The following is a 23,110-nucleotide window of genomic DNA, read 5'->3' on the forward strand; positions in this document are numbered from 1 at the left end:
GTCTCTCTGCACGTATTCGCAGTTTGAAATTACGACTTTTTTTATACCCAATATATGCCAAGTCCTGAAAGCGGCGTTTGGTCACATTTGTCCCAAAACTCCCTCCAGTTTTCAAAATATCCCAAACATCCCAATTTTGAGGCCTGAACCATATTTTGGAACCAAATTCTGGCTCTCTACATGAATTCGTAGTTTGATATTACGACTTTTTATACCCAACATATGCCAAGTACTGAAAGCGGCAGTGAGTCACATTTTGCACAAACTACCCTGCAGTTTTCAAAATATCCCAAACATCCCAATTTCGAGGCCTGAGCCATATTTTGGAGCCAAATTCTGGCTCTATGCACGTATTCGCAGTTTAATATTACTACTTTTTATACCCAACATATGCCAAGTACTGGACGCGGCAGTGAGTCACATTTTGCACAAACTCCCCTGCAGTTTTCAAAATATCCCAAACATCCCAATTTCGAGGCCTGAGCAATATTTTGGAGCCAAATTCTGGCTCTCTGCACGTATTCGCTGTTTTAAACAACGACTTTTTATACCCAACATATGCCAAGTCCTGAAAGCGGCAATTAGTAAGATTTTGCACAAACTTCTCTGCAGTTTTCAAAATATCCCAAACATCCCAATTTCGAGGCCTGAGCGATATTTTGGAGCCAAATTCTGGCTCTCTGCACGTATTCGCAGTTTCATATTACGAATTTTATACATTACATATGCCAAGTACTGAAAGTGGCAGGAGTCACATTTTGCACAAACTCCCCTCCAGTTTTCAAAATATCCCAAATATCCCAAATTCGATGCCTGAGCCATATTTTGGAGCCAAATTCTTGCTCTCTGCAAGTATTCGCAGTTTGAAATTGCGACTTTTTTATACCCAATATATGCCAAGTGCTGAAAGGGGCGTTTGGTCACATTTGTCCCAAACCTCCCTCCAGTTTTCAAAATATCACAAACATCCCAATTTCGAGGCCTGAGCCATATTTTGGACCTAAATTCTGGCTCTCTACATGTATTCGCAGTTTGATATTACGACTTTTTATAGCCAACATATGCCAAGTCCTGAAAGCGGCAGTGATTCACATTTTGAACAAACACCTCTGCAGTTTTCAAAATATCCCAAATATCCCAATTTCAAGGCCTGAGCCATATTTTGGAATAAATTCTGGCTCTCTGCACGCATTCGCAGTTTAAAATTACAACTTTTTAGACCCAACATATGCCAAGTACTGAAAGCGACGTTTGGTCACATTTATCCCAAACCTCCCTCCAGTTTCCAAAATATCCCAAACATCCCAATTTCGAGGCCTGAGCCATATTTTGGAGCCAAATTCTGGCTCTCTGCACGTATTCGCAGTTTCATATTACGACTTTTTATACTCAACATATGCCAAGTCCTGAAAGCGGCAGTGAATCACATTTTGCACAAACTCCCCTGTAGTTTTCGAAATATCCCAAAAATCCCAATTTTGAGGCCTGAGCAATATTTTGGAGCCAAATTCAGGCTCTCTGTACGTATTCGCAGTTTGAAGTTACGACTTTTTATTCCCAACATATGCTAAGTACTGAAAGCGGCGTTTGGTCACATTTGTCCCAAACCTCCTCCCAGTTTTCAAAATATCCCAAACATCCCAATTTCGAGGCCTGAGCCATATTTTGGAGCCAAATTCTGGCTCTCTGCACGTATTCGCAGTTTGATATTACGACTTTTTATACCCAACATATGCCAAGTACTTGATGCGGCAGTGAGTCACATTTTTTTCACAAACTCCCCTGCAGTTTTCAAAATATCCCAAACATCCCAATTTCGAGGCCTGAGCCATATTTTGGAATAAATTCTGGCTCTCTGCACGTATTCGCAGTTTAAAATTACAACTTTTTATACCCAACATATGCCAAGTACTGAAAGCGGGGTTTGGTCACATTTATCCCAAACCTCCCTCCAGTTTTCAAAATATCCCAAACATCCCAATTTCGAGGCCTGAGCCATATTTTGGAGCCAAATTCTGGCTCTCTGCACGTATTCGCAGTTTGATATTACGAATTTTTATACCCAACATATGCCAAGTACTTGATGCGGCAGTGAGTCACATTTTTTCACAAACTCCCCTGCAGTTTTCAATATATCCCAAACATCCCAATTTCGAGGCCTGAGCCATATTTTGGAGCCAAATTCAACCTCTCTGTACGTATTCACAGTTTGAAATTACAACTTTTTATAGTCAACATATGCCAAGTACTGAAAGCAACGTTTGGTCACATTTGTCCCAAACCTCCCTCCAGTTTTCAAAATATCCCAAACATCCCAATTTCGAGGCCTGAACAATATTTTGGAGCCAAATTCTGGCTCTCTGCACGTATTCGCAGTTTTAAATTACGACTTTTTATACCCAACATATGCCAAGTACTGAAAGCGGCGTTTGGTCACATTTGTCCCAAACCTCCCTCCAGTTTTCAAAATATCCCAAACATCCCAATTTCGAGGCCTGAACAATATTTTGGAGCCAAATTCAGGCTCTCTGTACGTATTCGCAGTTTGAAGTTACGACTTTTTATTCCCAACATATGCTAAGTACTGAAAGCGGCGTTTGGTCACATTTGTCCCAAACCTCCTCCCAGTTTTCAAAATATCCCAAACATCCCAATTTCGAGGCCTGAGCCATATTTTGGAGCCAAATTCTGGCTCTCTGCACGTATTCGCAGTTTGATATTACGACTTTTTATACCCAACATATGCCAAGTACTTGATGCGGCAGTGAGTCACATTTTTTTCACAAACTCCCCTGCAGTTTTCAAAATATCCCAAACATCCCAATTTCGAGGCCTGAGCCATATTTTGGAATAAATTCTGGCTCTCTGCACGTATTCGCAGTTTAAAATTACAACTTTTTATACCCAACATATGCCAAGTACTGAAAGCGGGGTTTGGTCACATTTATCCCAAACCTCCCTCCAGTTTTCAAAATATCCCAAACATCCCAATTTCGAGGCCTGAGCCATATTTTGGAGCCAAATTCTGGCTCTCTGCACGTATTCGCAGTTTGATATTACGAATTTTTATACCCAACATATGCCAAGTACTTGATGCGGCAGTGAGTCACATTTTTTCACAAACTCCCCTGCAGTTTTCAATATATCCCAAACATCCCAATTTCGAGGCCTGAGCCATATTTTGGAGCCAAATTCAACCTCTCTGTACGTATTCACAGTTTGAAATTACAACTTTTTATAGTCAACATATGCCAAGTACTGAAAGCAACGTTTGGTCACATTTGTCCCAAACCTCCCTCCAGTTTTCAAAATATCCCAAACATCCCAATTTCGAGGCCTGAACAATATTTTGGAGCCAAATTCTGGCTCTCTGCACGTATTCGCAGTTTTAAATTACGACTTTTTATACCCAACATATGCCAAGTACTGAAAGCGGCGTTTGGTCACATTTGTCCCAAACCTCCCTCCAGTTTTCAAAATATCCCAAACATCCCAATTTCGAGCCCTGAGCCATATTTTGGAGCCAAATTCTGGCTCTATGCACGTATTCGCAGTTTGATATTACGACTTTTTATACCCAACATATGGTAAGTCCTGAAAGCGGCAGTGAGTAACATTTTGCACAAACTCCCCTGCAGTTCTCGAAATATCCCAAATATCCCAATTTCGAGGCCTGAGCCATATTTTGGGGCCAAATTCTGGCTCTCTGCACGTATTCGCAGTTTGAAATTGCGACTTTTTTATACCCAACATATGCAAAGTAGTGAAAGCGGCGTTTGGTCACATTTGTCCCAAACCTTCCTGTAGTTTTCAAAATATTCCAAACATTCCCTATATCGAGGCCTGAGCCATATTTTGGAGCCTAATTCTGGCTCTGCACGTATTCGCAGTTTCATATTACGAATTTTATACCCAACATATGCCAAGTACTGAAAGCGGCAGTGAGTCACATTTTGCACAAACTCCTCTCCAGTTTTCAAAATATCCCAAATATCCCAATTTCGAGGCCTGAGCCATATTTTGGAGCCAAATTCTGTCTCTCTGCACGTATTCGCAGTTTGAAATTACGACTTTTTTTATACCCAATATATGCCAAGTCCTGAAAGCGGCGTTTGGTCACATTTGTCCCAAAACTCCCTCCAGTTTTCAAAATATCCCAAACATCCCAATTTTGAGGCCTGAACCATATTTTGGAACCAAATTCTGGCTCTCTACATGAATTCGTAGTTTGATATTACGACTTTTTATACCCAACATATGCCAAGTACTGAAAGCGGCAGTGAGTCACATTTTGCACAAACTACCCTGCAGTTTTCAAAATATCCCAAACATCCCAATTTCGAGGCCTGAGCCATATTTTGGAGCCAAATTCTGGCTCTATGCACGTATTCGCAGTTTAATATTACTACTTTTTATACCCAACATATGCCAAGTACTGGACGCGGCAGTGAGTCACATTTTGCACAAACTCCCCTGCAGTTTTCAAAATATCCCAAACATCCCAATTTCGAGGCCTGAGCAATATTTTGGAGCCAAATTCTGGCTCTCTGCACGTATTCGCTGTTTTAAACAACGACTTTTTATACCCAACATATGCCAAGTCCTGAAAGCGGCAATTAGTAAGATTTTGCACAAACTTCTCTGCAGTTTTCAAAATATCCCAAACATCCCAATTTCGAGGCCTGAGCGATATTTTGGAGCCAAATTCTGGCTCTCTGCACGTATTCGCAGTTTCATATTACGAATTTTATACATTACATATGCCAAGTACTGAAAGTGGCAGGAGTCACATTTTGCACAAACTCCCCTCCAGTTTTCAAAATATCCCAAATATCCCAAATTCGATGCCTGAGCCATATTTTGGAGCCAAATTCTTGCTCTCTGCAAGTATTCGCAGTTTGAAATTGCGACTTTTTTATACCCAATATATGCCAAGTGCTGAAAGGGGCGTTTGGTCACATTTGTCCCAAACCTCCCTCCAGTTTTCAAAATATCACAAACATCCCAATTTCGAGGCCTGAGCCATATTTTGGACCTAAATTCTGGCTCTCTACATGTATTCGCAGTTTGATATTACGACTTTTTATAGCCAACATATGCCAAGTCCTGAAAGCGGCAGTGATTCACATTTTGAACAAACACCTCTGCAGTTTTCAAAATATCCCAAATATCCCAATTTCAAGGCCTGAGCCATATTTTGGAATAAATTCTGGCTCTCTGCACGCATTCGCAGTTTAAAATTACAACTTTTTAGACCCAACATATGCCAAGTACTGAAAGCGACGTTTGGTCACATTTATCCCAAACCTCCCTCCAGTTTCCAAAATATCCCAAACATCCCAATTTCGAGGCCTGAGCCATATTTTGGAGCCAAATTCTGGCTCTCTGCACGTATTCGCAGTTTCATATTACGACTTTTTATACTCAACATATGCCAAGTCCTGAAAGCGGCAGTGAATCACATTTTGCACAAACTCCCCTGTAGTTTTCGAAATATCCCAAAAATCCCAATTTTGAGGCCTGAGCCATATTTTGGAGCCAAATTCAGGCTCTCTGTACGTATTCGCAGTTTGAAGTTACGACTTTTTATTCCCAACATATGCTAAGTACTGAAAGCGGCGTTTGGTCACATTTGTCCCAAACCTCCTCCCAGTTTTCAAAATATCCCAAACATCCCAATTTCGAGGCCTGAGCCATATTTTGGAGCCAAATTCTGGCTCTCTGCACGTATTCGCAGTTTTATATTACGACTTTTTATACCCAACATATGCCAAGTACTTGATGCGGCAGTGAGTCACATTTTTTTCACAAACTCCCCTGCAGTTTTCAAAATATCCCAAACATCCCAATTTCGAGGCCTGAGCCATATATTGGAACCAAATTCAACCTCTCTGTATGTATTCGCAGTTTGAAATTACAACTTTTTATACTCAACATATGCCAAGTACTGAAAGCAACGTTTGGTCACATTTGTCCCAAACCTCCCTCCAGTTTTCAAAATATCCCAAACATCCCAATTTCGAGGCCTGAACAATATTTTGGAGCCAAATTCTGGCTCTATGCACGTATTCGCAGTTTGATATTACGACTTTTTATACCCAACATATGCCAAGTCCTGAAAGCGGCAGTGAGTCACATTTAGCACAAACTCCCCTGTAGTTCTCGAAATATCCCAAATATCCCAATTTCGTGGCCTGAGCCATATTTTGGGGCCAAATTCTGGCTCTCTGCACGTATTCGCAGTTTGAAATTGCGACTTTTTTATACCCAACATATGTGTAGTTCAGAAAGCGGCGTTTGGTCACATTTGTCCCAAACCTTCCTGCAGTTTTCAAAATATTCCAAACATTCCAATATCGAGGCCTGAGCCATATTTTGGAGCCAAATTCTGGCTCTCTGCACGTATTCGCAGTTTGATATTACGAATTTTATACCCAACATATGCCAAGTACTGAAAGCGGAAGTGAGTCACATTTTGCACAAACTCCCCTGCAGTTTTCAAAATATCCCAAACATCCCAATTTCGAGGCCTGAGCAATATTTTGGAGCCAAATTCTGGCTCTCTGCACGTATTCGCAGTTTGAAATTACGACTTTTTATACCCAACATATGCAAAGTAGTGAAAGTGGCGTTTGGTCACATTTGTCCCAAACCTCCTTCCAGTTTTCAAAATATACCAAACATCCCCATTTCAAGGCTTGAGCCATATTTTGGAGTCAAATTCTGGCTCAATGCACATATTCGCAGTTTGATATTACTACTTTTTATACCCAACATATGCCAAGTCCTGAAAGCGGCAGTGAGTCACATTTTGAACAAACTCCCCTACAGTTTTCGAAATATCCCAAATATCTCAATTTCGAGGCCTAAGCTATATTTTGGAGCCAAATTCTGGCTCTATGCGCGTATTCGCAGTTTTAAGTTACGACTTTTTATACCCAACATATGCCAAGTAGTGAAAGCGGCGTTTGGTCACATTTGTCCCAAACCTCCCTCCAATTTTCAAAATATCACAAACATCCCAATTTCAAGGCCTAAGCCATATTTTGGAGCCAAATTCTGGCTCTCTGCACATATTCGCAGTTTGAAATTGCGACTTTTTTATACCCAACATATGCCAACTACTGAAAGCGGCGTTTGGTCACCTTTGTCCCAAACCTCGCTGCAGTTTTCAAAATATCCCTAATATCCCATTTACGAGGCCTGAGCCATATTTTGGAGCCAAATTCTGACTCTCTGCACGTTTTCGCAGTTTGATATTACGACTTTTTATACCCAACATATGCCAAGTACTTGACGCGGCAGTGAGTCACATTTTGCACAAACTCCCCTGCAGTTTTCAAAAAATCCCAAACATCCCAATTTCGAGGCCTGAGCCATATTTTGGAGCCAAACTCAGGCTCTCTGTACGTATTCGCAGTTTGAAATTACAACTTTTTATACCCAACATATGCCAAGTACTGAAATCGGTGTTTGGTCACATTTGTCCCAAACCTCCCTCCAGTTTTCAAAATATCCCAAACATCCCAATTTCGAGGCCTGAGCAATATTTTGGAGCCAAATTCTGGCTCTCAGCACGTATTCGCAGTTTTAAATTACGACTTTTTATACCCAACATATGCCAAGTACTGAAAGCGGCATTTGGTCACATTTGTCTCAAACCTCCCTCCAGTTTTCAAAATATCCCAAACATCCCAATTTCGAGGCCTGAGCCATATTTTGGAGCCAAATTCCGGCTCTATGCACTTATTCGCAGTTTGATATTTCGACTTTTTATACCCAACAAATGCCAAGTCCTGAAAGAGGCAGTGAGTCACATTTTGCACAAACTCCCCTGCAGTTTTCAAAATATTCAAAACATCCCAATTTCGAGGCCTGAGCCATATTTTGGACCCAAATTCTGGCTCTCTGCACGTATTTGCAATTTGAAATTACGACTTTTTTATACCCAACATATGCGAAGTACTGAAAGAGGCGTTTGGTCACATTTGACCCAAACCTTCCTGCAGTTTTCAAAATATCCCAAACATCCCAATATTGAGGCCTGAGCCATATTTTGGAGCCAAATTCTTTCTCTCTGCACGTATTCGCAGTTTGATATTACGAATTTTATACCCAACATATGCCAACTACTGAAAGTGGCAGTGACTCACATGTTGAACAAACTCCCCTCCAGTTTTCAAAATATCCTAAATATCCCAATTTCGAGGCATGAGCCATATTTTGGAGCCAAATTCTGGCTCTTTGCACATATTCGCAGTTTTAAATTACGACTTTTTATACCCAACATATGCCAAGTACTTGACGCGGCAGTGAGTCACATTTTGCACAAACTCCCCTGCAGTTTTCAAAAAATCCCAAACATCCCAATTTCGAGGCCTGAGCCATATTTTGGAGCCAAACTCAGGCTCTCTGTACGTATTCGCAGTTTGAAATTACAACTTTTTATACCCAACATATGCCAAGTACTGAAAGCGGCGTTTGGTCACATTTGTCCCAAACCTCCCTCCAGTTTTCAAAATATCCCAAACATCCCAATTTCGAGGCCTGAGCAATATTTTGGAGCCAAATTCTGGCTCTCAGCACGTATTCGCAGTTTTAAATTACGACTTTTTATACCCAACATATGCCAAGTACTGAAAGCGGCATTTGGTCACATTTGTCTCAAACCTCCCTCCAGTTTTCAAAATATCCCAAACATCCCAATTTCGAGGCCTGAGCCATATTTTGGAGCCAAATTCCGGCTCTATGCACTTATTCGCAGTTTGATATTTCGACTTTTTATACCCAACAAGTGCCAAGTCCTGAAAGAGGCAGTGAGTCACATTTTGCACAAACTCTCCTGCAGTTTTCAAAATATTCCAAAAAATCCCAATTTCGAGGCCTGAGCCATATTTTGGACCCAAATTCTGGCTCTCTGCACGTATTTGCAGTTTGAAATTACGACTTTTTTATACCCAACATATGCGAAGTACTGAAAGAGGCGTTTGGTCACATTTGACCCAAACCTTCCTGCAGTTTTCAAAATATCCCAAACATCCCAATATTGAGGCCTGAGCCATATTTTGGAGCCAAATTCTCTCTCTCTGCACGTATTCGCAGTTTGATATTACGAATTTTATACCCAACATATGCCAACTACTGAAAGTGGCAGTGACTCACATGTTGAACAAACTCCCCTCCAGTTTTCAAAATATCCTAAATATCCCAATTTCGAGGCATGAGCCATATTTTGGAGCCAAATTCTGGCTCTTTGCACATATTCGCAGTTTTAAATTACGACTTTTTATACCCAACATATGCCAAGTACTTGACGCGGCAGTGAGTCACATTTTGCACAAACTCCCCTGCAGTTTTCAAAATATCCCAAACATCCCAATTTCGAGGCCTGAGCAATATTTTGGAGCCAAATTCTGGCTCTCAGTACGTATTGGCAGTTTGAAATTAGGACTTTTTATACCCAACATATGCCAAGTACTGAAAGCGGCGTTTGGTCACATTTGTCCCAAACCTCCCTCCAGTTTTCAAAATATCCCAAACATCCCAATTTCGAGGCCTGAGCCATATTTTGGAGCGAAATTCTGGCTCTATGTACGTATTCGCAGTTTTATATTACGATTTTTATACCAAACATATGCCAAGTCCTGAAAGCGGCAGTGAGTCACATTTTGCACAAACTCCCCTGCAGTTTTCGAAAAATCCCCAATATCCCAATTTCGAGGCCTGAGCCATATTTTGGAGCCAAATTCTGGCTCTCTGCACGTATTCGCAGTTTTAAGTTACGACTTTTTATACCCAACATATGCCAAGTACTGAAAGCGGCATTTGGTCACATTTGTCCCAAACCTCCCTCCAGTTTTCAAAATATCCCAAACATTCAATTTCGAGGCCTGAGCCATATTTTGGAGCCAAATTCTGGCTCTCTGCACGTATTCGCATTTTGATATTACGATTTTTTATACCCAACATATGCCAAGTACTTGATGCGACAGTAAGTCACATTTTGAACAAACTCCCCTGCAGTTTTCAAAATATCCCAAACATCCCAATTTCGAGGCCTGAGCCATATTTTCGAGCCAAATTCAAGCTCTCTGTACGTATTCACAGTTTGAAATTACAACTTTTTATACTCAACATATGCCAAGTACTGAAAGCGGCGTTTGGTCACATTTGTCCCAAACCTCCCTCCAGTTTTCAAAATATCCCAAACATCCCAATTTCGAGGCCTGAGCAATATTTTGGAGCCAAATTCTGGCTCTCTGCACGTATTCGCAGTTTGATATTACGACTTTTTATACCCAACATATGCCAAGTCCTGGAAGCGGCAGTGAGTCACATTTTGCACAAACTCCCCTGCAGTTCTCGAAATATCCCAAATATCCCAATTTCGAGGCCTGAGCCATATTTTGGGGCCAAATTCTGGCTCTCTGCACGTATTCGCAGTTTGAAATTGCGACTTTTTTATACCCAACATATGCGAAGTACTGAAAGCGGCGTTTGGTCACATTTGTCCCAAACCTTCCTGCAATTTTCAAAATATCCCAAACATTTCAATATCGAGGCCTAAGGGGCCATGGTACCCGAAAATCCGATGAAAAATGGAATATTTACGAAAAATTACGCAAAATACTACAACGTTCTGGCAACACTGTGGTCCAAACCGTTTAATGATATTTTGAAAAATAACGTAATTAGAGTCAAATTTCTCGCTGCAACTTTCGTGAATCTGGTCCTCGCACCGTGAGCGCCGCGGGGTATTGTATCTTACGTTGTAGATGTCTTATTTTTCGTAATAGCGTTGAAAATAACATGTTATGCATAAAATGAATATAAAATCACACATATGGAGACAGTATCGTCTGACAGAGAGGCTGGTGCCGTCAGTGACTGCGTGTCTCTCATGGAGAGAGGATGTATGCTGACGCGCTCACACAATATCTCCCAGAACATGCTATTTTTGCTATTTGTACTGCAATATGACTTACCAAACGAACAAGAGAAAAGCATTGACAGCTAGATGCATGCGAGCTCTCCATACGAGCTGGCCGTAGTGCGTAAATCACCACTCACGAGTGACCGCAGGTAGAGTAACTTGTCGCGCGCGCTACGCAACTCCAACTTTTACAACTAGATCTGCTTTCACAGCCTTTATTTATTATTCAATTTACATGAAACTTGGACATTATATGTAGAGTTTATGCCTCTAAAAACTCAAGTGGATTTTCTTATCTACGTAGATTTATTGATTTTATAAATAATGATACATTTCATTTTGTTGCATACGTTTTTGGGAAACATTTAAAAATCTGTATTATTGCACTAAATACATCTGGGATAAAGATCTTACTAGACAATCTTTATTATATAGTAAGGTCATAGCGAAGGTCGTAGAAATGATTTTAGTTCAAAATTGTGGGCTGTGAAAGCAATTGAACATTGTTGAAAAATATTTATTTTTTTTATTTTTTATTTTTTTCTCCGTCTCTATTTAGGCTGAGATGCTGAAACTTGTCCTAGGTGCAGCACCTTTCACATGTATCAGGATAATAAATTATGAATACCCTAAAACAACTTTAATATTTCGGAGGAGATGCCCCCTAAGCCATATTTTGGAGCCAAATTCTGGCTCTCTGCACGTATTCGCGGTTTGATATTACGACTTTTTATACCCAACATATTCCAAGTACTGAAAGCGGAATTGAGTCACATTTTGCACAAACTCCCCTGCAGTTTTCAAAATATCCCAAAAAAAACAATTTCGAGGCCTGAGCAATATTTTGGAGCCAAATTCAGGCTCTCTGCACGTATTCGCAGTTTTAAATTACGACTTTTTATACCCAACATATGCCTAGTCCTGAAAGCGGCAATTAGTCACATTGTGCACAAACTCCCCTGCAGTTTTCAAAATATCCCAAACATCCCAATTTCGAGGCCTGAGCCATATTTTGGAGCCAAATTCAGGCTCTCTGTACGTATTCGCAGTTTGAAATTACGACATTTTATACCCAACATATGCCAAGTAGTGAAAGCGGCGTTTGGTCACATTTGTCCCAAACCTCCCTCCAATTTTCATAATATCACAAACATCTCAATTTCAAGGCCTGAGCCATATTTTGGAGCCAAATTCTGGCTTTCTGCACGTATTCGCAGTTTGAAATTGCGACTTTTTTATACCCAACATATGCCAACTACTGAAAGCGGCGTTTGGTCACATTTGTCCCAAACCTCCCTGCAGTTTTCAAAATATCCCTAATATCCCAATTTCGAGGCCTGAGCCATATTTTGGAGCCAAATTCTGGCTCTCTGCACGTTTTCGCAGTTTGATATTACGACTTTTTATACCCAACATATGCCAAGTACTTGACGCGGCAGTGAGTCACATTTTGCACAAACTCCCCTGCAGTTTTCAAAATATCCCAAACATCCCAATTTCGAGGCCTGAGCAATATTTTGGAGCCAAATTCTGGCTCTCAATACGTATTGGCAGTTTGAAATTAGGACTTTTTATACCCAACATATGCCAAGTACTGAAAGCGGCGTTTGGTCACATTTGTCCCAAACCTCCCTATACTTATACAGTGCCCACAGCTAAGTACCTTTTATTTGATGCATCATTTACAGGTTTAATAATAGCGGGGTGATTGCACGTCACGCGGCGAGATAACACCTAATAACAGGTGATTAGAATTCCATCTGTAGATATCAATAATCTTGAATATGAATTGAGTAGTTAAATCAATTGCTACTGGTAGTTATTTATCTTGCAGCTCGAGAGACGAATTCCTCATGCTGTCTTCTCCATGTTAACCGTGCCATTCATCAGTGTACCAGACTTGGAGCTTAAGAGGACTTCCAGGGTTATCTAAAGGAACCTACTACAAGCTAAGGCTTATTTCTTTTTTTCCATATTCTAGCAATTTGATACATTCAGAATGTTTCAACATAATGTGTGATTTACTGTAACTCATTGCTATGCTCATATTCATGTCCTTCTTTATATGAATAATATTATATTCAACATTATTTATAGGATTAGATTATTATTAATTGAATTAGTGAACGAACCACGCTGATTCCTGGACGTACTGACCTCCAGTAATAACCCCCCAATGTAGGTGTTTGAGGTTTGTTTCTTTAATAATACAGCCCATTAATTATTCTTATGATCATACTTTCTAGTCTTATCCATAGTCACTGGTTTTCTCTAGAATTTTATCTAATGATCTGAAATCCTCAGTTTCCCTCTTTACTTTAAAAGCGGGTGGTCCTTCGTAATTTAATTTACTATTTTAATTATTAATTAATCAGAATCAAGCCCAAATATCCCACAATATGGTCCTTATCGAACCGGATTGGCATTAAATTTATAATTAAAATATTAACCATTAATAACTAATCCTTGTGTGATAGATGCTAGACTAACTATTTAATTAATTGTGTCAACTAACATTGTAACACATCAGTTAGCCTAGATCACACTAACATATTGCTACTTTTACCTCATGTATAAAGTGGCTTTAGTGGGTCATAGCCAATTACCCACAACATTTAGACCAACACTTCATACTGAAGTAGAATCTTTAGGTCACCAAGAGCAACAGCTCATAACCTTATATTAATCACTAACACCAATTAAGTGTTAACCATTTAGGCTATACCAATGCTTCAATATATGGCTGTCAGCAGACTGTCCATTATAGCCTGAATCCATGTTAAAATTACTGATTCACTCAAGTCAGTGGATCATTAACATTTAGGGATCCAGTATACTAATATAAATTACTGATCTCATACTAATTAATCATTACTAACCCTGATAATATTTTATTCCGCAATTAGGAGTACATTCAGGAGTTAGATAATATTTACGGCAGTAGAATACTTGCCAAACACAATTAATTCCTTTGTGTTCATTTAATTTCTCATACACATAATTACACAAGTATATTATATAAAACAAAACAAAAAAAACAAAAATACAGCACAACTATATTTACCTTATTGCACCACAATAATCTTTACCCATGTTATTAGGTAGAATTTAGGCTGAGATTGTGCTGAATTTGGTACAAGCCCAGACTAAATAATTTTATAGTTCTTAGCTAGGAATTATTACGACTAGATCTAAAACTAGTCAGTGTTGTGTGTATATTATATTATCTGTGCTGACCCTCTATAGGGTGGGATAAATTTTGAGATAACTCTGATTGGAGTGTCTCCATAATATTTCTCTTGTATGCATTATTTTGTGTATCTATTTTGTGTATTGCTGGATTATCTCCATTAACTCTGATGGTGATATGGATGAGCTAACCGGACGAGAACTAGTGGTGAGATTCAGACAGTACACAAAATATCTAGCTATTTTGTGTTAGGTAGGTAAAGCCATAGTCTATACAAGTATATTAGGCTATTCCCATTGATATTGAAACCCACTGAATGAATCAATATCCCAGTTACTTCAGTAATAAGTATTTACTGACCAATCAGCCTTTACCCAACAAGATGGATACGGCTACCAAAATGAAAAGGACCCTTGTCGGTCTGAAAGGTCATTTGACCCGACAGATTAATAAAAGTCAAAATCTGTCACAACAGTGTTATGATCTCAGCCTGCAGGAGAAACGAGTCTCCCTCCTTGAGAGTTATTCAGCAAGCCTGACCTAACTAAAAGTTCTAGCAAATATTGAGGTGATAACCCATATGTAAAATGGTTGCTTGGATATGTATAACAGTTTGAGATTATGGGCAATGAAGAAGAAAACAGAGATATGACTGGCGAGGAGATGTGGACATTTTGCTGGAGGCGTGAGGCTCGCTTCCGGAGGACCTTGACCTCACTTGAGTGCCAGACATCGCAGGGAGAAGCCGCGCTCCGTTGAGCTCCCGTCAGAAGGGAACCCCTAGTGATATATCTCTAAGAGAAGAGAAGTGTGCAGACGTGCCAGCTGTGGAATTGAGCTGAGAACGTTGTGGTGTCAAGTCTTGGACGGAGAGGAGAGTTTAATAAGCTGCTCAAAGGCATTTTCGTGGGCTGTGTGGAGCGCCCTGACCAGACGCCGTCAGAGGGAAAGCGCCCTCGATCAATTAATCTGTGGTAAGCACGATATACGCCAGTTCATAGTGATCACTTGTAGTTGGTCGTGTGCCCAGCGACAGTAGCGATGTTTATTTTATAAGTTAGACATGTTTTAATAAGGCAGAAAGCCTGAAATAAGAGAGTGGAGAGGGAGGAACACGGAGCGACGTCCGCCCCCTCTGAGCGCTGGTGGACGACTGAGGGAGCCTGGCTCCTGATGGAGGAAGACCCTCCCAGCGAGTGAGGACCGCCACCAGGCGAGGTGGAGTATGGACCCGCCCAAAGCGGGGGAGTCCACTCTCACTGTATGTAGAGGACAGATAGAGGTTTGAGGCAAGCATATTGTGTGGTTATTTTTGTTTATGTGTTAAAGGGGAACATTTTATTGGAGTGTCGATGGGTTGCAGGTTTGTCCTTGGGGGAAGAAGTTGCTGAGGACTTCGAAGCCAGCACAGATGAAGTAGTTGATGAGACTCCAAGGTAGTGGAGGAGAGGACCTCGAGCTGTGAGGAGAAGCAGCAGTGAAGAGGAGTGTCACATGCTTCTGTAGAGGTGGAGAAGCACCATAGTTGCTCGAGGAAACTTCATGGTGTAGCAGCCAAGAGAGCTGTGTGGAGGAGCCTAGCAGAAGGGTGAAGCACCGTAGTTGCTCAAGGAAACTTCATGATAGCAGCCTGGAGGAGCTGCAGAGGATCCTGGTAGTGAAGCCCGGAAGAACCTAAGGATATTAGGGTAGTGAACTTCCAGAGGTGGAAGGGGAAGTTCTGGTGGATTACTTATAGGGAGTTGATAGTGTTTGGTTGTCATTAGCGTGCAAGACACAATGAGAGGTGAGTGACTGTTTGCATTCTTATGTCAAGGAGTGATTTATTCTGAAGCTTAGAGTTGCAGTCGTAGGCTTGATTACCTACAGATGTATGTGCTCGAGGACTGACAGTGATCGATTAATCATTGTTGTGTATCAATGAACATTTATACTGATATATGTTATGGCATTCAAATGCTGGTTTTCTATATATACATTATCTTGCTGATAGTGCAACAGTGTATGTAGGCTTGATCAACTTGAGGAGGTTAATAGTATCAGGTGGTGAACCAGGAGATAGGATACCACTTGATAAGCTGATAATAGAGTTTTGATGGTGTTGGAGTGCAACCTGATTGTGATATTATAGAGTATAGGATTCATTATTACTATATGTGTGTATGTATCGTGTATGTGCTTTGTCCAGTAAATGTGTCACAATTTGCTGGTGTTTGCCCTTGTCCTAGTGAGACTTCCCAGGAGGTAGTAAAGAAGGAGAGAGAAAGAGAGAAAGAACCAAGAACCACTCCTGTGGACAGGGTAGGAGGTAATACTAGTAAGTCATAGGGGATTGAGGAGATCATATCTCATAAGGAGAGAGTGGGGAGTCACAGCGGCTCGAGTGGGTGTGTGCACGTGACAACGAGGCAAAGTGTTGGAGCCGCATCCCCTAAACGTGTGACGTTGAGCCCCTCTCCAAGAGCCAGAAGCGCCAAGGGTGATCTCCTAGTATAAGCACTCTATCGAGTTGTGGGTTGGGTTGTCCGTAGAGAAGGATCAACGACGACAACACCAACCAACCCACGACTATATAATAAATTGGGGGCCTGTGTCCGGGATCGTGAACTGACATACCCACACCCTGTCCAAGAGTGGATTTGTACACCCTTGCTGAGATAAACTGTGTGACCGCAGGTGTATACTCTCTCTCTTGGGAAGACTCACAGGACAAGATGGATAAGGTGCAAGCGTTTGTGGAGTCAGGCAAGCCTGAGGACTTAGAAGGTTGCACGAGGGATCAATTGAAACAAATAGCAGAAAAATGTGGCATCAGGTTGAAAGCATCTAAAGTAGCTGGGATGAAGGATGAGATCCTGAGGCAGTTAATAGCCAAAAATGAAGCGGCAGAACAAGTAGCCCAGAAAGGTGCTGAAAGTGGAAAGGAGGATGATGGGCAGGATGAAGTGAGATCCCAGGGATCGAGTAGGAGCAGCAAGAGTAGCCGCAGGAGTAGGAGTAGCCGAAATAGGAGCTTGGAGAGATTCCAGTTAGAGCTCCAGATCCAACAACAGCGTGAGGAGAGACAGTTCCAGCTGGAAAAGATGAAATTAGAACTCCAGATGAAAAATGAAGCCGAGAAGGAAAAAGAGAAAACCAGGCTGGAAGTAGAAAAAGAGAAAACCAGGCTGGAAGTAGAGAGAGCAAGACTAGAGGTGGAGAAAGAAAAAGAGAAAACCAGAATAAGAGAACTGGAGTTGGAACAGGAGAAGGAAAAAGAAAAAGCCCAGGTCGAAAAAGAAAAAGAGAGAACAAAACAAATGCAGATAGAAGCGAATAGAACCTTGGCTGAGCAAAGGATTGAACATGGGTTGCCAGAGAGCACCACCCAGGTATCACACCCACCAGATGTTAGGGTTAGGGAGAAGGACATTCCCTTGTTTGTTCCCGAAGAGGCAGAGAGCTTCTTCGAGCATTTTGAGAAAGTAGCCAGTATCAAGGAGTGGCCACAGGAGGAATGGGCCCAGCTGGTCCAGTTAAGATTGACCGGTGCAGCCAGGGAGGCATACACCCAATTGTCACTGGAAGAGTGCCAGGATTATGCCACAGTAAAGAGCAGCATATTGCGCTCGTTTCAGTTAACCCCAGAAGCTTATAGAAAGCGCTTCAGAGAGATGATCAAAGTTGGAGCGTGTACTTTTGCTGAGACAGCAAGAGATCTGGAAAGACGATTCCAGAAGTGGATTGAGGCTGCTGGAGTTGGATCTTACGCTGACCTGAAGCAACTGATGGTCATGGAGAAGTTCTTGGAGATGAAGCATCCTGAAACAAAGTTCAAGATCCAAGAAGCAGGGATAAAGGAGGTGAGAGATGCCGCAGATAGGGCGGATATGATTACTGAAGCGTACAAGAGCTTAAGGGAGAACAGAGTGAGAAGCGAGGTGAGACGCAGCAATGGCAGGCCCAGTGGAGTCTGGGGAGGAAGAAATTATGAGAGACCCAAAAGAGTCTGGGATGAGAAAAATTTTGATAAATGGGCAGATAAAAGTAAGTACCCTAAAACTCAGAAGAGTAGGTCGCGCACTTCATCTGAAAGTGAAGATGGAGGAGCCAAACGAGAAACTATTCGTGATCCAGGGAATCAAGAGTCCAGTAAAGCCCCACAGAGTGCAGGTAGTGTACCTGGCTCGAGGAACTCTTATGTGAGTGGACAAAGTCAGAGCCGCTTTGGTACGTATAGGAGAGATTTCTCCCAGATGAGATGTTACCAATGTAACGGATTGGGTCACGTGATGCGAGATTGTCGGCAGGGCAAGAGAGTTGTGACCCTGGCCGTGTGTGACCCCCGAAGTAAATATACTAATGTGTTCCGAGACAAACCACAGAAGATGAACTTAGTGAACGAGAGGTATAGGCCGTTCATGAGCAAAGGTTGGATCAGTATAGGAGGCCAACCTGAGGTAGAAGTTGGTATCTTAAGAGATACCGGAGCTAATCAGAGCTTGATTACGAGAAGCCTGATTGGGAATCATCGACGGTTAGCTGGCAGGAGTAGGATGAAAGTATATGGGTTATTGTCGGAGAGTGACATGCCCGTTTGTACTGTCCAGCTAAGGTCAGAATATGTGTCGGCAGAGGTGATGTTGGGAGTATGCCCCGACATACCTGTTCCAGGAGTCCAAGTGATCCTGGGGAATGACTTGTGCGGGACAAAGGTGTTGCCGAGAGTCGTAGCGGAGACTGTGCCAGAGGAGTGCCCAGAAGGCCACGGCACGTGTGGGACACCTGAGAGTGTGAACCTGACTGACATCCGAGGAGATGAGTCAGGAGACCGCCAAGCCATTGAGTACCCTGTCTCGGTAGTGATGAAGGCAGAGGTGGCCGACGAGGGAGACGCTGGAGAAGATGAGACAGTGTCGATTCAACCGGTGGAAGATATCGACGTAGATATAGCATGGCTGTTTGATGAAAGTCCAGCCCAGAAAAATGAAGTCTCGGTGAGGTCAAAAGTGAAGACGGCCCAGCCGAAGAAGAATCATGTGAAGAGAGCGGACCTGAGTAAAGCCCAGACTTCTGAAACTAAGAGTCGGAAGGTGAATGCAACTGTGCTGAGTAGGAATGAGGAAAGATGTGGACATACTGAGGACGGGAGTAGAGCGTCACGTTGTCCACGAGCACAGAGGCATATGGATAGTGGAGTTAAGTTGTGGGAGATGTCAGGAGTTGACATGTTTCACAGAAAACGTGGCGGAGAGATAGTGAAGAAGAGTAGTAGCCGAGAATATGAAAGGAGAAGAGACAGTATGTGTGGAGAGATGCTTACGAGCACTCTGGGAGAGGTAGAGCGACATGTATGGTCGAGTGCTGTTGGATGTAGTACAGTGCCCGAAGAAACTTTTAGGGAACGAAGAAGAGTTGAAGGAGAAGAAATGGAGTGGTACAGAGGTGAGGAGTGTGAGAAGAGGATGAGGATACAAGCATGGAGGAGTAGAAGAAAGCCGAGGACTCGGTGGGAGTCGAACAGGATGAGGTCTCAGATAAATGAGGAGACGAAAGGGAGGAGCGTCGGTGAAGACGAGGGGTGAAGTATGATGACAGGAGACGAAAGTATAACGGCAGTAGATGGAAGTGTGAAGACGACAGAGGAGGTACAGACAGTAGATGTCTGACTCTGGACGGGAAGAGAAGAAGACGAGGAAACGGAGGGTGGAGACAGTAAGTAGAGTGGACCAATGGATTGCAGGCGTCCAAGGAGGACAGCCTAGCCAAGAGGTGCCAGAGAAGTCAAATCGTTTATGAGAAGATCGTGTTTCTGGAGAGTTGTGAGCCAGATGTTGCAAGGTGCAACGAATTAATTGTAGACTCCTAAGAGAGTATATTGGTTGAAGAACGAGACAGTGTGGTGGCGGATGTATTATCCCGAGCTTTGCCACTGGAATAACTCTCAAAAATAAGGGGAGGGGAGTGTTATGATCTCAGCCTGCAGGAGAAACGAGTCTCCCTCCTTGAGAGTTATTCAGCAAGCCTGACCTAACTAAAAGTTCTAGCAAATATTGAGGTGATAACCCATATGTAAAATGGTTGCTTGGATATGTATAACAGTTTGAGATTATGGGCAATGAAGAAGAAAACAGAGAAATGACTGGCGAGGAGATGTGGACATTTTGCTGGAGGCGTGAGGCTCGCTTCCGGAGGACCTTGACCTCACTTGAGTGCCAGACATCGCAGGGAGAAGCCGCGCTCCGTTGAGCTCCCGTCAGAAGGGAACCCCTAGTGATATATCTCTAAGAGAAGAGAAGTGTGCAGACGTGCCAGCTGTGGAATTGAGCTGAGAACGTTGTGGTGTCAAGTCTTGGACGGAGAGGAGAGTTTAATAAGCTGCTCAAAGGCATTTTCGTGGGCTGTGTGGAGCGCCCTGACCAGACGCCGTCAGAGGGAAAGCGCCCTCGATCAATTAATCTGTGGTAAGCACGATATACGCCAGTTCATAGTGATCACTTGTAGTTGGTCGTGTGCCCAGCGACAGTAGCGATGTTTATTTTATAAGTTAGACATGTTTTAATAAGGCAGAAAGCCTGAAATAAGAGAGTGGAGAGGGAGGAACACGGAGCGACGTCCGCCCCCTCTGAGCGCTGGTGGACGACTGAGGGAGCCTGGCTCCTGATGGAGGAAGACCCTCCCAGCGAGTGAGGACCGCCGCCAGGCGAGGTGGAGTATGGACCCGCCCAAAGCGGGGGAGTCCACTCTCACTGTATGTAGAGGACAGATAGAGGTTTGAGGCAAGCATATTGTGTGGTTATTTTTGTTTATGTGTTAAAGGGGAACATTTTATTGGAGTGTCGATGGGTTGCAGGTTTGTCCTTGGGGGAAGAAGTTGCTGAGGACTTCGAAGCCAGCACAGATGAAGTAGTTGATGAGACTCCAAGGTAGTGGAGGAGAGGACCTCGAGCTGTGAGGAGAAGCAGCAGTGAAGAGGAGTGTCACATGCTTCTGTAGAGGTGGAGAAGCACCATAGTTGCTCGAGGAAACTTCATGGTGTAGCAGCCAAGAGAGCTGTGTGGAGGAGCCTAGCAGAAGGGTGAAGCACCGTAGTTGCTCAAGGAAACTTCATGATAGCAGCCTGGAGGAGCTGCAGAGGATCCTGGTAGTGAAACCCGGAAGAACCTAAGGATATTAGGGTAGTGAACTTCCAGAGGTGGAAGGGGAAGTTCTGGTGCATTACTTATAGGGAGTTGATAGTGTATGGTTGTCATTAGCGTGCAAGACGCAGTGAGAGGTGAGTGACTGTTTGCATTCTTATGTCAAGGAGTGATTTATTCTGAAGCTTAGAGTTGCAGTCGTAGGCTTGATTACCTACAGATGTATGTGCTCGAGGACTGACAGTGATCGATTAATCATTGTTGTGTATCAATGAACATTTATACTGATATATGTTATTGCATTCAAATGCTGGTTTTCTATATATACATTACCTTGCTGATAGTGCAACAGTGTATGTAGGCTTGATCAACTTGAGGAGGTTAATAGTATCAGGTGGTGAACCAGGAGATAGGATACCTCTTGATAAGCTGATAATAGAGTTCTGATGGTGTTGGAGTGCAACCTGATTGTGATATTATAGAGTATAGGATTCATTATTATTATATGTGTGTATGCATCGTGTATGTGCTTTGTCCAGTAAATGTGTCACAATTTGCTGGTGTTTTCCCTTGTCCTAGTGAGACTTCCCAGGAGGTAGTAAAGAAGGAGAGAGAAAGAGAGAAAGAACCAAGAACCACTCCTGTGGACAGGGTAGGAGGTAATACTAGTAAGTCATAGGGGATTGAGGAGATCATATCTCATAAGGAGAGAGTGGGGAGTCACACCGGCTCGAGTGGGTGTGTGCACGTGACAACGAGGCTAAGTGTTGGAGCCGCATCCCCTAAACGTGTGACGTTGAGCCCCTCTCCAAGAGCCAGAGGCGCCAAGGGTGATCTCCTAGTATAAGCACTCTATCGAGTTGTGGGTTGGGTTGTCCGTTGAGAAGGATCAACGACGACAACACCAACCAACCCACGACTATATAATAACAGTCAACGGTTGATTACTTTGAATTAGAGGATTTATTACAAGTTGCTGAAAGTAAATTTGCTCATATTAAGCAACACATGAATTTGTATTTGACCGAACTGCAATCAACCTCTATAGAGAGTAGTGAACTTGATGAGGTTATAGATGAGTTAGCTCAGTATGAAGAAGATATTCGAGTTAAGCTTCTACCCTATAAGAAGCAAATTGCTAAAAACAAGCTGACAGTAACTTCCACTGTACGTACAGATCCTGAGGTTAAATTACCTCAAATCAACATACCCACATTCTCTGGTGATGAGAACGAAAGTTGGGATGATTTTTGGAGTAAGTTCTTAGATGCAGTAGACTCTAAAACTAACATTCCTCAAACCACCAAATTCACATATTTACAAGGCCTGTTAAGAAAGGAAGCCTTGAAAGTAATCTCCAATATAACACTGACCAGTGATGGTTACGCATCAGCTGTACAATTGCTCCAAACCAACTACGATAACAAGGAGAGAACTGTTACTGTCTTAGTTCAAAAATTGCTAGATTTACCCTCTGCTAATAATTCTGCAGAGTCTCTCCAAAATTTCAGACTAGAGTTAGAGTCTCTACTCAAGGCCTTAAGCCTTAAAGTCCAAATACAGTCAGCCGAATGGATGACTAAAGTAGTTGTTAAACGAAAATTAACAAGAGAAACTTTAGATAAGTTGTGTACTATTTACAATACGACCTTTTGACTCTGAAAGAAATCACAGAAGGTCTACATACCTTAGTCGAAAGACAAAGAGCCAATCAAGACGGGGAGAAAGTTACAAACTCCTCTACTAACTCTCATCGTAGCTCAACTCAAGTTGACACTTCTATCAAACCTAAACAGACTTTAAACAAGTCTAATAAATTTACATCAAAAACTACTCTATCCACTGGGAAAAGAAGTGGATATGTAGGTA

General features: G+C 42.3%; 1 protein-coding gene across 1 annotated transcript; it reads left to right on the plus strand.

The window, feature by feature from the left end:
• Positions 1-22,249: 22,249 nt before the first annotated feature.
• On the plus strand, positions 22,250-22,897 carry LOC138361514 (uncharacterized). The gene has a single exon (XM_069320811.1). The coding sequence runs from the start codon at positions 22,250-22,252 to the stop codon at positions 22,895-22,897; it is 648 nt and encodes a 215-aa protein (XP_069176912.1).
• The last annotated feature ends 213 nt before the right edge of the window (positions 22,898-23,110 follow it).

This window comes from Procambarus clarkii, unplaced genomic scaffold (assembly GCF_040958095.1).
Source record: "Procambarus clarkii isolate CNS0578487 unplaced genomic scaffold, FALCON_Pclarkii_2.0 HiC_scaffold_438, whole genome shotgun sequence".
Lineage (NCBI taxonomy): Eukaryota > Metazoa > Arthropoda > Malacostraca > Decapoda > Cambaridae > Procambarus > Procambarus clarkii.

What these genes read in the sequence shown, in the direction of transcription:
- LOC138361514 (XM_069320811.1), top strand. Translation starts at nt 22,250, where the DNA reads ATGAATTTGTATTTGACCGAACTGCAATCAACCTCTATAGAGAGTAGT.